Source organism: Tripterygium wilfordii, chromosome 16, assembly GCF_013401445.1.
Source record: "Tripterygium wilfordii isolate XIE 37 chromosome 16, ASM1340144v1, whole genome shotgun sequence".
NCBI lineage: Eukaryota > Viridiplantae > Streptophyta > Magnoliopsida > Celastrales > Celastraceae > Tripterygium > Tripterygium wilfordii.
This window is the reverse complement of record NC_052247.1, coordinates 8,045,362-8,062,266: the sequence shown is the minus strand read 5'-3', so window position 1 is coordinate 8,062,266 and position 16,905 is coordinate 8,045,362. Positions and strand designations below refer to the sequence as shown.

The window sequence follows — 16,905 nt, the reverse complement described above, 5'->3', positions numbered from 1 at the left end:
GTTTCTGGTAGCTGCTGGGGCTTTGCTTTCCTTTTCTGGGTGTTGGTTCAAGATCCGTTATGTATTGCTGGTTGTTTTATGGTGGCTGTTGGGTTTTTGTCTCCTTGGTTGCAGTTTTGGGTTGGGAGGTTATCATAGAAACCAGGTTTCTTTGCTGGTGTCTTGGCTAACCTCTGCTTGTTTCACTTGCTATTTTTCTGGTTTGTTTTGATAGTTTCTGTCTGGGTGTTTCTCTCCCATTTTGGTTCCCCAGGCCTATTAGGGTGTTTCTTGGCTTGTACATAAACTTTCTGGATATTCCAGTTTTGTCTCACTTTTGATCATCAATAGACTTACATTTTGATCCAAAAAAAAGAAAGAGATCTCAGTTTGTATATAGACCTTCTGGACATTCTAGTTTTGTTTCACTTTTTGATCTTCAATATATAGTTACATTTTGATCAAAAAAAGAAAAAGATCTCAGTTAATCAAGAAAGAGCTCTCAGTCGAGTCAGGTCAGAAGAGAGAGAAAGTTAGAGAGAGATGCTCTCCTTCTTTTACGAAGTCATTTTCTTCTCCGACGACACTCCCGGTTACAGACTCTGCTCCTCTAGTTTTGCCTCCCTTTCTTGATGGCTAAAACTAAGAAAAGACCTTTGGCTACCGGTTTTCGAGAGAAGAAATCACTGAAACAACTCCAAGGAGAAGCCCAAATTGGGTTACTAAAGAAAACGGTGCTTGCTTTGAAGGCTCCACCTCGGGTGGAACCTGCCCCAAGCGACACGTCGAAAAATGCCAAGGTTTTCAAAACTCTAGTGGGGGGCTCTTGTCCAAGTAAATACTTGATTGATGCTGAGGGTGTGACGAATTCGGTACAAACCCCTTCTCCTGTCCACGATCGAGTTTTGATGGATGAGGTATTTGAAGATGACGACGATGATTATGAGGAGGAGCAGGTTGATTATACTATGTCTGAGCATGGTTCAGGAGGAGGTTCAAAGTTCTTCAACTCCGACGGGCAAAGCTTTAGGGTTATGGAGGTTGGGGAAACAAGCAAGGGGCAAATGCCAGTGGAGGAAATGCTTGACTCTGATTCAAGAGGGCTGGGAAAGAAGTAGTCTCTATCTGATGGGGAACCCGTTAAGCCTGATGGGAAAGGTAAGTGGCGTGATCTTTTAAGCTCAAATAGAAGTTCTGAAAATTGCCCTAGGCTTGAACATTTTCCTGAATCTAGAGTGAATCAAAATTGTATTCTGTCTATGGATGATTTTGATGAAAACAACGATATATGGAAGTTATGTATAGTTGGTTATGTAGATAGAAAATTTCCTGGGTATAAAGCGTTGAAGAATTTGATAGAAGTTACCTGGAAGTGTGAAGCTTATTTGACCATTCATGACTCAGGCTGGTTAGTTTATTAGTTTGCTAAGGAGGAAGACAAGGAAAATGTTCTAAGTGGGGGTCCTTATCTTGTTTATGGTAGGCCTCTTGTTTTGAAACCAATGCCTAAATGCTTTGATTTTGATGATAATGAGATGTCTAAAGTCCCTGTTTGGGTGAAATTCCCTAACTTGTTGTTGAAGTGTTGGTCAACTAGGTGCCTTTCTAAAATTGCTAGCTGTGTTGGCAAGCCTTTACAATATGATAAACTTACTTCTACAATGTCCAGATTATCCTATGCTAGGGTTCTTATTGAGATTGACCTATTGGGGGATTTGCCTCATACTATTGATATTTTACTACCTAATGTTGACCCTTTGGAATGAAATGTGATTTATGAAACGCTCGCCAAGTTTTGTATACACTGTAAGGTGCTAGGGCATACTGTTGGGGTGTGCTCCAAAATTCCAGCTACTAAGGCTCCTGTGGCTCAGGATGGAAGGGAGGCTGAGGTTACTAAGAGGGTTATTGTCTTGGATAGGCTTGGTGAGATTACTGTTCCTATTATGGAACAAGATAAGGCAACAGCTCAATCTGATAGGGAGGATAGTAACTTGGGTGAAGACTAGGGTATATCTACCAATTTTGTAAATCCTGATTTTGATCCTATGCGGTTGGAAGCTTAGGATGGTAGCTGGTAGCATGTGAAAGGAAAAAAGAAAAAGATTCTTGTTGAGCAAGAAACTTCTAGTCAGGGGAATAGGACAGTCAAGTGGTGGGAGTTCCTACTAGAAGTGGCTCTAAGAAGCAGTCTGAGAATAATGGGTACAGGAGAGAGGGCAAGGGTAGGGTTCCCCATTACCCCTCTACTCAATGATTATTTCCTCCTGGAATATCAGAGGGCTTAATAGCCCTCTGAAGCAGCATAAGGCCGTATGTTTCATGAAAAGAAATAAAGTTGATGCTATGTGTTTTTTGGAAACAAAGTTCAATTGCAGTAAGCTCTCCTTTACGCACAGATTGAGGCTAAGAGATTGGAAATTTCTTGACAATACCAATGTTGCTGCTAATGGAAGAGTTGTTGTTTTCTGGAATCCTTCAAAAGTTACAACCGAGTATATTGACTCTTCTGCTCAGGCTCTCCATGTGAAGCTCACTGATCTTGTTGACCAAAAGAGTTTTTTAGCTACTTTTGTTTATTGGTTTAATACTATCACTACTAGAAGGAGTCTCTGGGATGATTTAAAAAGATGGTGTCCTAGTGACTCCTGGATTCTCTCTGTGATTTCAATTCTATTCTCTCTCAGCAGGATAAGCATAATGGTAATTCTGTTACAGGTTATGAAACTATTGATTTTAGTAGTTGTTGCTCTGATTTGGGGTTATAGGATCTTAATTACTTTGGTTGTTACTACTCCTGGTCTAATGGCAAAATCTGGTGTAAATTGGATAGAGTTCTTGTTAATCCTGCTTCGTGTTCTTTGTTATTGCCTTGTAATGTTCAATTTTTAAATGTTGGTGCTCATTTTGATCATTCTCCTGTTAAAATTTTGATTGGTACTCTGTTAAGCAGAGGAAATAGGGCTTTTAAATTCTTCAATATGTGGACTGAGCATGACCAGTTCTTGGAAGTGGTTAATTCACACTGGCACCAGTCTATGCATGGCTCTCCTATGTTCAGGCTTTGTAAAAGGCTTAAGAGACTGAAGGGTCCTCTGAGGGATTTGAACATGAAGCATTTTAGTCATATTTCAGAGAGAGTGGACACTGCAGCTGCTGCTTTAGATTACCATCAATCTTTACTGCATCATGATTTGGATAATCTGCACTATATCGGAAAGGAGGGGGAGTTGAGAACTACTCTTCTGAATCTTCAGAGTGCTGAGAGGAAATTCTTCTCTCCGAAATTGAAGCTCTAGTTTCTCAAAGAAAGTGATAGAAGCTCAAAGTTTTTTCACTCTCTTATGAATCAGAAACATAGAAGGAACTTTATTGTTGCTATTCAAACTAATTATGGGAATTTGACCACCTCTAACGGGTTGTGGGGGAGAATTTGTTAAATTTTTTAAAGTCCTTCTTGGCACTACTAAGAATGTGGAGGTAGTTAATGTGGAAGTGGTTATGAGTGGGCCTTGTTTAAGTACCAATTATCACAATCTTCTTCTTGCTCCTATTACTCAAGATACAGTCAAGACTGCTTTGCTCTCTATTGGTGATAACAAGGCTCCTGGTTCTGATGGGTGCTCCTCTTCTTTCTTTAAGAAGGCTTGGTCTATTATTGGCAGTGATTTCTCTTTGGCTATTCGTGATTTATTTTCTTATGGGAAAATGCTTAGGCAGATCAATCATTTTGTCATTGCCTTGGTCCTAAATCTGCTTATGTTTTGAATGTGGCTGATTTCAGACCTATTTCTTGTTGTATTGTAATATCCTAACCCGAGTATACACTGTTCATAGTATTTTGACATGTTAATCGAGGTGGGGTGAATCTTGATGATCGTGAATAAGGATTTGAGGGGAATAAAAATTAATATAAAATAAAAATATGGAAATATTTTTCATAAATGAGAGATTTAAAAAGAAAATTTTTTGGCGAAAGAATCACTCAAATCGGATTTTAATTGGATTTATTATGAATTTTCAAAGTTTAATAGATTTTCAAGAATAACAAATTTTGGGAGTGGCATTTTCATAAAACCATAGGGACTACAATGAAAAGATGAATTAGTTAATTAAATACCTAGATTTTAATTCTTTACAAATACATCTTCTTCCGCACACAATCTTCTCTCTCTCCCGTGCATGTTTCTCTCTCATTGTGACTTTGTGATTTCAACGATGGTGAAGGTCATGGCCAGTACCAGAAGAAGCGCAAGAGTGAGACGAGTATAACCCAAGTGGAATCACGTCGATCGGAGCTGTGATTAGGGAGATATCGGAGTTTGAAGTTCTGGCCACCGTGAACTTCCTTTGGTCGATCAAGCTGATACCAGCGAAGGTTTGGCTTGATTCAGGTACCTATGAGTTCATTTCTTTGAGCTCTTTAATTTGGTGTAAGAGTTGGTAGGTTTTGGTGGCCGGATCGCCAACGGTGATGTTGGCTGAGTTTGGCCGAGTATGGCTGAGTTTGACCCAATTTGACCTGGTTTTACCCATTTGACCCGATTTGACTCGGTTGCCCATTGACCATAGTTGACCGAACATATTTTCACTGTATTTTCATATATTGTGTTTTTCGACGTAGACGGTGATCACAGGTGAGATTCGGAGCGAGTTGACTTTCGGAGTCGAGCGTTTCTCAGGGACGCGTGGTTGGTATTGGCATTCCGATTTTCAAGTAGGGGTTTCCTTGTCTCTTGCGTGTGATTCTAGAGTTCCGGTTTCACAGACTCTTATTACGTCGTGGTTTTATCGGTTTCCAGGGGTGAAAATATCGCTTGTCTGCATGTTTTATTTGTATGCCCTATTGATTATCATTGTTGGTACGTTTTTAGGAGTAGGGTGATTGGAGGTGGTTGATGTTGACTGTGGGGCCCATATAGGATCCCAATCTATTGGATATGGATTTATGAGGGATAATATATACAGGCCGGGTACGTACCTGTAGACCGTCTGAGATGAGGTGCATCACAAGGGATGTTCTCTGCTGTAGGCTATGCTATCGGAATATCCGATCCTCATCCAGTTTCGGTGTGGACCTGGACTGGGAGACACCCTAAGGGGATTGAGGTGGATCCAGGGGTGGATTATGGATTTTGATGTATGGAATGTGGATTTCTGGAGATTGGTGTGGTTACGGTGCTGCATAGTCTTATCGGCTTCCATGTTACTTAGTTGGATTATGGATGGTTGTATCTATTTATTGTACCTCATATTCTGCATCATATGGTTTAATTTCTTTATTCTAGATATCGGTGCTCCCTTTCTATGCCCTACTGAGCTCTGTGGCTCACCCCTCTTCATTATTCCCTTTTAGGTGAGTTAGAAGCGGGTGATGGCGGTTAGTGACGGGATGTGTGAGCAGATGTGTAGCCTTGAGCCGACTCTTCTAGCAGGGCATGATATTTTGGTATTGTATTTTGTATATATTAGACGATTTGGTATCGGGTAGATATATGCTATTCTTCCACTGTTGTATACGTACTCCGGTAGTTTAGGTGTTTGTATATATGGTATATACTATTACCATGACATATTATAGGAGTTATTATTATATATGTGTATTGGGTTTTACTATTGGGTTGGGATTTGGTTCGGGGGATGGGGTGTTCCCTGCCGGTCACGTCACTACGGGTATAGGTACACTTCGGTATACCTTAGGAGAGAGGGGCGTGATAGTTTGGTATCGGAGCTGGAGGTTTAGATATTTATAGTGATTAGGTTACCTAGGCTATCTCGTTGGCTGCACATCATGCGCTTCCCGATTGACCTGGTGAGTTTTTACTTGTGTTTCTTACTTTTAGATTTATGTATACGTGTGTTACATTTGATAGATATGGTTGACACACATAGTACTCTGGTGCGAGGACAGGGATGGGGTAGGGGACAACACGAGGCTGATGAGCCTCAGGGGGTAGATGAGGCGGGTGTGTCCGAGGTGGCTCCATTAGAGCGTGGACGAGGACAGAGAGGTATGGGTGTGAGACGTGGTAGGGGTGTGAGACGTGGGAGGGGTAGGGGCAGGCAGGAAGTGTATATAGACCCAGTGGATGATGTTGGGGAGGATCAGGAGGTACCACCAGTACAGCCAGCACCACAAGGGGTAGAGGCGATAGTGACTACTTAACGACAGGAGGTCCGGGGTGTTACTGAGTTGGTACGAGCTCTTGGGCAGACTGTTACGGGACTTGTGACACAGATTGCCGCTATAGCCCTAGCTGTACTACAAGCTCCTATTGGGGTTCCAACACTGGTTCCGGCTTTGGGTGAGTTACAGGAGGGTGCAGGACAGATTGTGGCTGCACAGGTAGCTCCTTTAGTGACTGATACTTCGATCAAAGAGCTAGCCGAGTTACAGAAGATGAATCCTCCGATTTATGGGGGAGTGATAGATCCAATAGTAGTAAAGGAGTGGCTTCGCCAGGTACGTAAAAAGATGACTTCCTTGCGGATTCCTGAGGAGAGAAGGGCTTTATTAGCTGCAAAGGGAGATGCTTTCACTTGGTGGAAGGTGATGGCAGTTAGTCGGGGCAGAGAGGGTATGCCATGGGTAGAGTTTGAGACAACTTTTCTAGCATAGTATGTACCACAGATAGTGCGTGTAGCTAAAGCGAAGGAGTTTCTTGAGTTGATTCAGTATCCGGACATGACAGTGACACAACATCAGGCTCGCTTTGAGGAGTTAGGGCGATACAGGGAGGAGTATATTTCCACAGAGGAAAGGAAGACACTGAGATTTCGGAGAGGATTATAGCCAAAGATTTCACCTCATTTAGCAGTTCAGACTATCACCACTTATCGCGAGTGTATTGATAAGGCACTCGGAGTCGAGAGGACTTTAGTGGAGATTAAGAATTATTGGGAGATTCATAAGAGCAAACTTGAGAGTTCTACATCTGCTACCGGTGAGAGTAGTCAGGACAGACAGAGGACTGATACTCGACGGTAGCAGCAGAGTCAAGGGCAGGGTTCTCAGAGCCGGAGACAGGGTTACTGGGGACCTAGGCAGGGACAGCAGGGTACTAGACAGGGTCAACAGGGGCAGAGACAGGGTCAGCAGGGGTAGAGATCATATCAGCAGGGACAGGCTCCGACGCGGGACCAGCAGCGCAGCACTGTTGTGCCTGCGGACATGTGGGGCATATGCATTGTGATTGTCCTATGGCAAACAACCCGTTATGTTTTCGGTGTGGTTTTCCAGAACATACTAGGAGAGATTGTCCACAGGGTGGAGGACCTGCACTGCCAACACCTCGAGGTCAGAGAGCTTCAGCTTTAGTTTCAACACCAGGATCGATTCTGGCATCGAGGGTTCCTGCAGGACGGGGTAGGCCACTAGCTCAGCAGCAGCAGCAGGTTCAGAGAGGTAGAGTGTATGCACTCGGCCCTGATGTATACCAGCAGAGCGAGACCATTTGGGAGGTAGGTTTCTCTTATTCAGTTTTTGGGCACGTGTTTTGTTTGACACTAGTGTTATGCATTCATTTATTTCTGCATCATTTGCTGAGGCATTGGGTTTAGAGATTACTGGAGTGGCGAGGAGATTTATAGTTGATTCACCCCTAGGACCAGGTACCGTGATTAGTGGTATCTGTAGGGATTGTGTGTTTAGTTTTACAGATCATGAGTTTAGAGCGGATCTGTTTGTGATGCCATTTACTGATTTTGATGTTATTCTTGGATTGGATTGGTTGACGGGGTATGAGGCGATTATAGAGTGTGCTGAGAGAAGGATTACACTGACTACTCTATGTTCACATTTTCTAAATTTCGTGGGACAAGACTTCTTCTATGTTCACATTTTCTAGATAATCCTCAGTACACCGATTGTGTTGTAGCGGGTTTGATTACTTCAGCGTCTAGGGAGGATTCTTCAACCCCTATACCGATTGTGGAGCATTATATGAATGTTTTTCCTGATGATTTACGGGGGTTGCCACTGTAGAGGGAGATTGACTTTGTGATTGAGCTGTATTCGGGTACATATCCAATTTCCATACCATCGTATAGGATGGCACCAGCAGAGCTCAAGGAGTTAGACACTCAGTTGATAGGTTTACAGAAGTTGGGTTTTATCAGACCGAGCACTTCACCTTGTAGAGCACCAGTTTTGTTTGTGAAAAAGAAGCATGGTACGATGCGTATGTGTATGGACTACCGACAACTGAACAGGGTGACAATGAAGAATAAATATCCATTGCCAGGATTAATGATCTGTTTGATCAGTTGAGGGGTAGTCATTATTACTCCAAGATTGATCTCAGATTGGGGTACCCCTAGTTGAGGATCCGGGAGGAGGATATTTCAAAGACAGCTTTCCGTACACGGTTTGGCCATCATGAGTACTTGGTTATGCAATTTGGGCTAACCAATGCACCTACAGCGTTTATTGATTTGATCCACAGGTTGTTTAGGCCGTATCTGGATCAGTTTGTGATTGTGTTCATTGATGACATATTGGTTTATTCAGCCACTGAGGAGGAGCACGTTAGACACTTGGAGATTGTGCTGCAGACGCTCAGAGAGCATAGATTGTATGCCAAGCTGAGTAAGTGTGAGTTTTGGGTGACTCAGGTGAAATTTTTAGGGCATGTGATATCCCAGGAGGGGATAGAAGTGGATCCAGCTAAGGTGGAGACAGTGATAGCGTAAAGGAGACCAAAGAATATAGGATAGATTCGTAGTTTCCTGGGATTAACAGGTTACTATCAGCATTTTACTGAGGGGTTCTCGTAGATTGTAACGCCGATGACATAGTTGACCAGAAATGATGTTCTGTTTGTGTGGACAGACGAGTGTAAGCAGGCTTTCCAGGAGTTGAAGACTCGACTCATCCCCTCAAGTGTTGGTGATACCAAACAAAGGTATTGGTTTTCAGGTATATTGTGATGCTTCAAGAGTTGGATTGGGTTACGTGCTGATGCAGCAGGACAGAGTGGTTGAGTATGCTTCACATTTATTTAAGCTGCACAAGAGGAATTATCTAGTGCATGATTTGGAGTTGGCTGCTGTAATGTTTGCACTTAAGCAACGGAGATATGATCTTTATGGAGAGAGGTTCGAGCTATGATGGATGGAGTACCTTTAGACTTTTATTTTACTTTACAGTATCATCCAGGCAAGGCCAATGTGGTGGTTGACGCCTTGAGTAGGAGATTGGTTGCAGCTCGGTTGGCTATCCGAGAGTTTGGGTTGGTGGATACGCTTAGTCAGTGCCGACTACTCATGGAGGAGCATGGAGACTTATTGTGTTTAAGGAGTTCGGTGGCTCGTCCGGCATTCGTACAGCGGGTGTTAGATGCATAGCTTGGGGACGCACTATTTGATGACATTGAGGATATGGAGGGATGGGTCAGAGGCACCGATGGTGGAGTCAGATTCCGAGGCAAGCTAGTAGTCCTAGAGGATACGAAGCTACGGGAGGAGATACTTCGGGAGGCACACTACTCACGGTTTACGATGCATCCTGATGCTACCAAGATGTTTCGAGATTTACGGAGGCAGTATTGGTGGAGTGGCAAGAAGAGAGATGTGTCATAGACCGTGACTCGATGTCTTACCTGTCAACAGGTAAAGGCAGAGCATCGATGACCCGCTGGATTGTTACAGCCACTTCCATTACCTAAGTGGAAGTGGGAGCATATCACTACGTGGATTTTGTGATGGGTATACCTATGACTCCGCGGAGATATGATGCGGTTTGGGTTGTTGTTGATCGGTTGACAAAGATGACTTATTTTATGCCTATTCGTCAGACGGACCCGATTGAGTCGTTGACCAGATTGTATGTACGGGAGATAGTTCGGTTGCATGGTGTACCATTGAGTATTGTGTCCGATCGAGATCCCAGGTTTACTTCACGATTCTGGAGACAAAACTAAACTTCAGTATAACTTTTCATCCTCAAACTGATGGGCAGAGTGAGCGGACTATTCAGGTTCTGGAGGATATGCTTTGGGCTTGTGTGATAGACTTCCGAGAAGATTGGGAGACTCATATTCCTTTAGTGAAGTTTGTGTACAATAACAGCTACCAGAGCAGCATTCTGATGGCTCCGAATGAGGCTTTATATGGGAGACCTTGTAGATCACCGTTGTGCTGGTCAGAGGTTGGAGACAGACCATTATTAGGTCCAGATATGGTGCAGTAGACTACTGAGGTGGTAAAGTGATTCAGCGGCGACTTCTGACAGCTCAATCACTTCAGAAGAGTGACACGGATAGGAGACGTAGACCTTTAGAGTTTTTGGTGGGGGATCACGTGTTTCTGAGGGTTAGTCTGAGGTAAGGAGTACAGAGATTAGAGAGAGCGGGGAAGTCAGCTCCGAGGTTTATAGGACCATTTGAGATTTTGGAGAAGGTGGGGACGGTAGCTTATCGATTAGCGTTACCCCCACAGTTGTCAGGGGTACATGATATATTTCATGTGTCTATGTTATGGAGATACCATATGGACCCTTCCCATATATTAGATTGGTCTACCTTGAAGAAGATGATATCGCAACATTATGGAGTAGAGGAGGCAACCTGGGAGTTGGAGTCTAACATGCGAAATTTTAATTTCGGGGAAGAAATTTTCCTAAGGGGGGAGGATGTAATATCCTGACCCGAGTATACACTGTTCATAGTATTTTGACACGTTAATCGAGGTGGGGTGAAACTCGGTGACAGTGAATCGAGATTTGGGGAGAATAAAAATTAATGTAAAATAAAAATATGGAAATATTTTTCATAAATGGGGGATTTAAAAAAAACTTTTTGGCGTAAAAATAACTCAAATCGGATTTAAATTGGATTTATTATGAATTTTCAAAGTTTAATAGATTTTCAAGAATAACAAATTTTGGGAGTGGCATTTTCTTAAAACCATAGGGACTACAGTGAAAAGATGAATTAGTTAATTAAATACCCAAACTTTAATTCTTTTCAAATACACCCTATTCCTCACACAATCTTCTCTCTCTCTCGTGCATGTTTCTCTTTCATTGTGACTTTAGGATTCCGACAACGGTGACGGTCATGGCTGGTACCAGAAGAAGCGCAAGAGTGAGATGAGTATAACCCAAGTGGAATCACGTCGATCGGAGTTATGGTTAGGGAGATATCGGATTTTGAAGTTTCGGGCACTGTGAACTACCTTTGTCGATCCGGCCGATTCCGGTAACGTTTTGGCTTTATTCAGGTACCTATGAGTTCATCTCTTTGAGCTCTTCAATTTGGTGTAAGATTTGGTAGGTTTAGGTGGCCGGATCGCCGACGGTGATATTGGCTGAGTTTGGCCGATTGACCCTGTTTGACCCGATTCGACCCATTTGACCCTGTTTAACTCATTTGACTCTGTTGACCCCTTTTAACTCAGTTTGACTGTTGACTGTTGACTTTGGCCATAGTTGATCGAACGTATTTTCACTATATTTTCGTATATTGTGTTTTTTGGTGTAGACGGTGATCCCAGTTGAGATTCGGAGCGAGTTGACTTTCGGAGTCATGGGTTTGTCAGGGATGCGGTGGTCGGTATTGGCATTTCGATTTTCAGGTAGGGGTTTCCTTGTCTCTTGCGTGTGATTCTAGAGTTCCGATTTTATGGACTCTTATTACGTTGTGGTTTTGTCGATTTCCAGGGGTGAAAATATGGCATGTCTGCATGTTTTATTTGTATACCCTGTTGATTATCATTGTTCGTATGTTTTTAGGAGTAGGGTGATTGGAGGTGGTTGATGTTACTGTAGGGCCCATATAGGAGCCCAATGTATTGGATATGCATTTATGAGGGATAATATATACAGACTGGGTACATACCTGTAGACCGTCTGAGATGAGGTGCATCACAGGGGACAATCTCTGGTGTAGGCTATGCTATCGGGATATCCAGTCCTCATTCAGTTTTGGTGTGGACTTGGACTGGGAGACACCCTACGGGGATTAGGGTGGGTTGAGGGGTGGATTATGGATTATAGATTTTGATGTATGGATTGTGGATTTCTGGAGATCGGTGTGGTTACGGTGCTGTATGGCCTTATCGGCTATCATGTTACTTAGTTGGATTATTGATGGTTGTATCTATTTATTGTACCTCATATTCTGCATCACATGGTTTAATTTCTTTATTCTGGATATCGATGTTCCCTATCTATGCCCTACTGATTTTCGTGGTTCACCCCTCTTCGTTATTCCCTTTCAGGTGAGTTTGACGTGGGTGATGGCGGTCAGTGATGGGATGCGTGAGTAGATGTGTAGGCTCGAGCCTACTATTCTAGCAAGGCATGAGATTTTGGTATTGTATTTTGTAGATATATGCTACTGTTCCGCTGTTGTATATGTACTCCGGTGGTTTAGGTGTTTGTATATATGGTATATACTGTTACCATGACACATTGTATGAGTTATTATTATACATGTTTATTGGGTTTTACTATTGGGTTGAGATTTGATTCGAGGGATGTGGTGTTCCCTGCCAGTCATGTCCCTACTGGTATAGGTGCACTTCGGTATACCTTAAGAGAGAAGGGCGTGACATGTAATATGATTTACAAAGTCATATCTAAAATTCTTGCTGACAAAATGGCTCAAGCTCTTAAAGATATTATTAGTAGGAATCAAAATGCTTTTCTGGGGGGCAGGAGTATGGTGGATAATATCCATCTGGTTCAAGAAATGCTCAGACATTATGGCTGAAGGAGGACTACTCCTAAATCCTTAATGAAAATTGATTTCAAAAAAGCTTTTGATTTTGTGCAATTGAGCTTTATCAGGCAATTGTTGGTTCTACTTGAGTTTCCCCATCAGTTTGTCAATTGGATTATGTAGTGTGTGGAAACCACTTCTTTCTATGTGGCTATTAATGGGGAGTAATATGGGTTTTTTAGAGGGTGTTGTGGTATTAGGCAGGGGGACCCTCTATCCCCCTACCTTTTTATAGTTTGTATGGAGTATTTCACCAGACAGTTTAATGTTGCTACTGTTAAACCTGGCTTTAGGTTCCATTCTAAATGCTCTCTGCAAAGGATCTCCCATTTGGCTTTTGCTGATGATGTCCTCTTGCTGTGTAGGGGTGATGTTGCTTCTATTGAAATTATGTGTGCTGATTTGCTGAGGTTTGGAAGGGTTTTTGGTTTAAACATCATTGCTTCTAAGTCTTCAATTTTCTTCAGTGGTGTAAACCAGTAGAACAAAGCTAAAATTCTGGGTAAAACTGGCTTTACTGAGGGTATGTTTCCCTTTACTTATTTGGGGGTACCTTTAAGCCCTCATAGACTGCTTGTTAACCAATTTGAGCCATTATATCAGAAAGTGCAGTCCTCTATCGAGCTCTGGATGGGGAAGAGTTTATCTTATGCTGGCAAGCTTGAGTTGATAAAGACTGTTTTATAGGGTATTGAACAATTTTGGATTGGTATCTACCCTTTGCCAACCCAGGTAATTCAAAAAATCTCCACTTTCTATAGAAACATCTTGTGGACTGCTAACTTGAATAGAAGTAGGTCTGTTCTAATTGCTTGGAACGACTTATGTGTGCCCAAGCATGAGGGAAGTCTGGGTCTATTTAATTTGGAAGCTAGAAATAAGGGTTGGCTTATTAAATAGCTTTGGAATATCCATGCCAAAGCTGATACCTTATGGGTCCAATGGATACATCATCATTATATTAAACAGAATACTATCTGGAATGTTGTTGCTAAAAGTTCTGATTCCCCCCTATGGAAGTTCCTTTTGCAACTAAGGGACCAATTTCTACAAATTACAGGAGGAGAATCTCAGGGTATTCAATTGTTGCAGTAGTGGAGTGGAATTGCTGGCTCTATGTCTAGAAAGGCCTATGAGTTGTTTAGGCCTAAGAGGTGCAGGGTGGGGTAGAGGGTGGTCTGGAATTCCTAGTCTCTTCCTAAGTGTTCTTTGATTCTCAGGCTTGCTGCTAAAGGAAGACTCAGGACTATGGACAGGTTGAGATTCATCCCAACAAATACTTTCTGCATTTTTTGTTGTAGGGGGGAGGAAACTCATAGGCATCTCTTCTTCAAATGCCATTGGATTTCTGGTTTCTGAAGAAGGATTAGGGAATGGCTACAAATCTTTGATTCATTGAGCACTCTCAATATTGCTCTTAGGTATAAAAGGCTTGATGCTAGAATGATGAGGGTTGCCTTGAGCTTGGTGCTTTCGCTGGTCTGGCAAGAGAGAAATAAAAGAATTTTTGAGAAAGCTAGCAAGCTAGTGGTAGCCCTTCTTCATAGATTCAAGATACTGTTCTTCTCCGTTCTCTATTTCCATATTAAAGATCCTGAATGCTCTTCAACTTGGATTGCTAGCCTCAGCTTCCAATCTAATGTTTAGTTTGCTGATTTTTATGCTGGATGTTGGTGTTTATGGTATTGGAGCTATCCATGGCCTGTCTGGTGGAGTATGGTCGCTGGTTTAGTGCCTTGGATAACCTCTATTCCTGTGTGGGCCAGTCTTGCTAGTTTTTCTGGTTCTGGCTGTTGTTGGGTTTCCTCAGTTTTGTTTGGATGGTTGTTGTGCTTGGTGGAGTTGGTTTAGGGGCTCGTTTTTCTGCTCCTGGTATTGCAAGTTGTTCTGGCCCTATTGCCTATTATTGGGGTTCTAGTTTAGCTTCATGTTTAAAGCTGGCTTTATTGGTAACTGATGTTGTTTGGCTTTGCAGGAGTGTATTTTCTTCTGCCTCTGGTTGGCTGGTCCCCGGTGCTCTAGTGAGAAAGCTAGAGCTTGGAATCTAGTGGAGCTTGCTGATGGAGCTGGTTTTGTTGGTTGCTGACAATGTTTGCCTGGTTGTTGGGTCTTGGAGCTGGTCTGTTTGCTTTGTTAGCTGGCTCTAGTGCTCTGGTGGGGTGTTATTGTTTCTGCTTTATTGGTGGTTCTTGGAGTTGGTCTCTTCTGGCTTTGGGTTTTGCTGGTTATGGTTATCGTGGGGTTATGGAGCTGATAATGCCTTCATGGGTACCTCTTGTTGTTTAATTGATGGGGTTAGTCTTGAAATATGCTTTCTGTGGTTTTCCTCACTAACCTCATTTTATGGTTCTGGCCTTTAGTTAGTCTTTCTAGCTTGGTTGTTTTTCCTGGGTTGTTTTATGCCCATCTTGCTTCTCTCTGGTTTATCAGGGTTTGTTGTTTGTATATAGACCTTCTGGACATTCTAGTTTTGTTTCACTTTTGATCTTCAATGTACTTATATTTTGATCAAAAAAAAAAGAAATAGATCTTAGTTTGAAGCTGGGTTTTATGGGTTGATGTGGTTGTTTTCTTTGCTGGTGGTTCCTGGAGTTGTTCCTCTGACTCTGGTCTTGCTGGCTTTGGTTTACAGGCTCTTGGTTTGGCCTACCTTGTGGAGTATATGGTTGTTGGTTTGGGTAGGGAGGTCATCCCAGAAACCAGGTTCCATTACTGGTATTTTTGATAACGTCTGTTGTTCTGGCCTTGGTGCTTGTTCATGGTTTCTGATGGAGTTGCTGTTGAAGCTGGTTTTGTTGGTAGCTGAGGTTTGTTGTCTTTGCTGGTGTTCTACCTCTGGTGCTCTATTGGAGATTAGTTGTTCTGGAGTTGTCTTTGACTTTAGTGGAGGTTTCTTGGAAAGAAGCTGCACTTGGTTTCTATCCCTCTATGGCTGTTGATGTTGCTAGCTTTGGAGCTGGTCTGCTTGCTTTTGGCTTTGGGTTTGTTGGATTCTGGTGTTTGTTGATGGAGAATTTTTTGGACTTTGCTGATCAAGCTGGATGGAGGTTGTTGGTGTTGTTTGCTTTGCTGGTGGTTTCTAGAGCTTCCAGTTTTTGTTTTTTGTTCTTGATGGGGTTAGGCTTGAAATCTGCTCTTAGTGGTTTTCCTGGCTAACCTATTTTCTTGTCTTGGCTTTTGCTTAGCCTTTAGCTATGTTGGCTTTCCTGGGTTGTTTTTCTGCCCAGCTTGGTTTTCCCTAGCATGTCAGGGTTTTCTGTTTGTATATAGACTTTTTGGACATTCCAGTTTTGTTTCACTTTTTGATCCTTAATATACTTACATTTTGATCAAAAAAAAAAGATAGAAATCTTAGTTATCTCTGCTATCCAATGTGATAATGGTAATCTTACTACTTCTATAGATAAAGTTGGTTGGGAGTTTGTTAAAAACTATCAGCAGATGCTGGGAACTTCTAAGCCTACTTCTCCTCTGGATTTGAATATGGTGCATAGTGGTCATTGCCTTGATGAAGGTTCTCATAATCTGATTTTGGTTCCTGTTACTTCTGAGGATATTAAAGATGCCTTATTTTCTATTGGGAATGATAAGACTTTTGGGCCTGATGGCTACTCTTCTATTTTTTTCAAGAAGTCTTGGGGTGTTGTTGGTGATGATTTATGTGCTGCTGTTAAGGATTTGTTTATCTCTGGTGATCTTTTAAAATAAGTCAATCATGCAGTTATTGCTTTGATTCCTAAATCTGCTAATGTGAATATTGTGACTGATTTTAGACCTATCTCTTGCTGTAATGTTACTTACAAGGTTATTTCTAAAATCCTTGCTACTAGATTATCTAAGGCTCTGCAATGTATTATTAGCCCTGCTCAGAATGCTTTTTTGGGAGGGAGAAACATGGTAGACAATATTAACCTGGTTTAAGAGTTCTATAGGAATTATGGCAGGAAAAGAGCTTCTCCCAGATACCTTATTAAGATTGATTTCAGGAAGGCTTTTGACTCTGTCTAGTGTCCTTTTATTAGGCAATTACTTCTGATGCATGGTTTTCCAAGGCAGTTTGTTCATCTAATCATGAAGTGTGTAGAAACAACTTCCTTTTTTATGGTCGGACAAAAAAAAACTTCCTTTTCTGTGGCTGTTAATGGGGATTTGTTTGGGTTCTTTCATGGCAAAAGTGGAATAAGACAGGATGATCCTCTTTCTC

The 16,905-nt window shown here is 42.2% G+C and overlaps 1 protein-coding gene across 1 annotated transcript; it reads left to right on the top strand.

The window, feature by feature from the left end:
• The first annotated feature begins 2,232 nt into the window (after positions 1-2,232).
• On the top strand, positions 2,233-3,278 carry LOC119980747. The gene is made up of 2 exons (XM_038823542.1): positions 2,233-2,640; positions 2,748-3,278. The coding sequence occupies exons 1-2, from the start codon at positions 2,233-2,235 to the stop codon at positions 3,276-3,278; spliced, it is 939 nt and encodes a 312-aa protein (XP_038679470.1).
• The last annotated feature ends 13,627 nt before the right edge of the window (positions 3,279-16,905 follow it).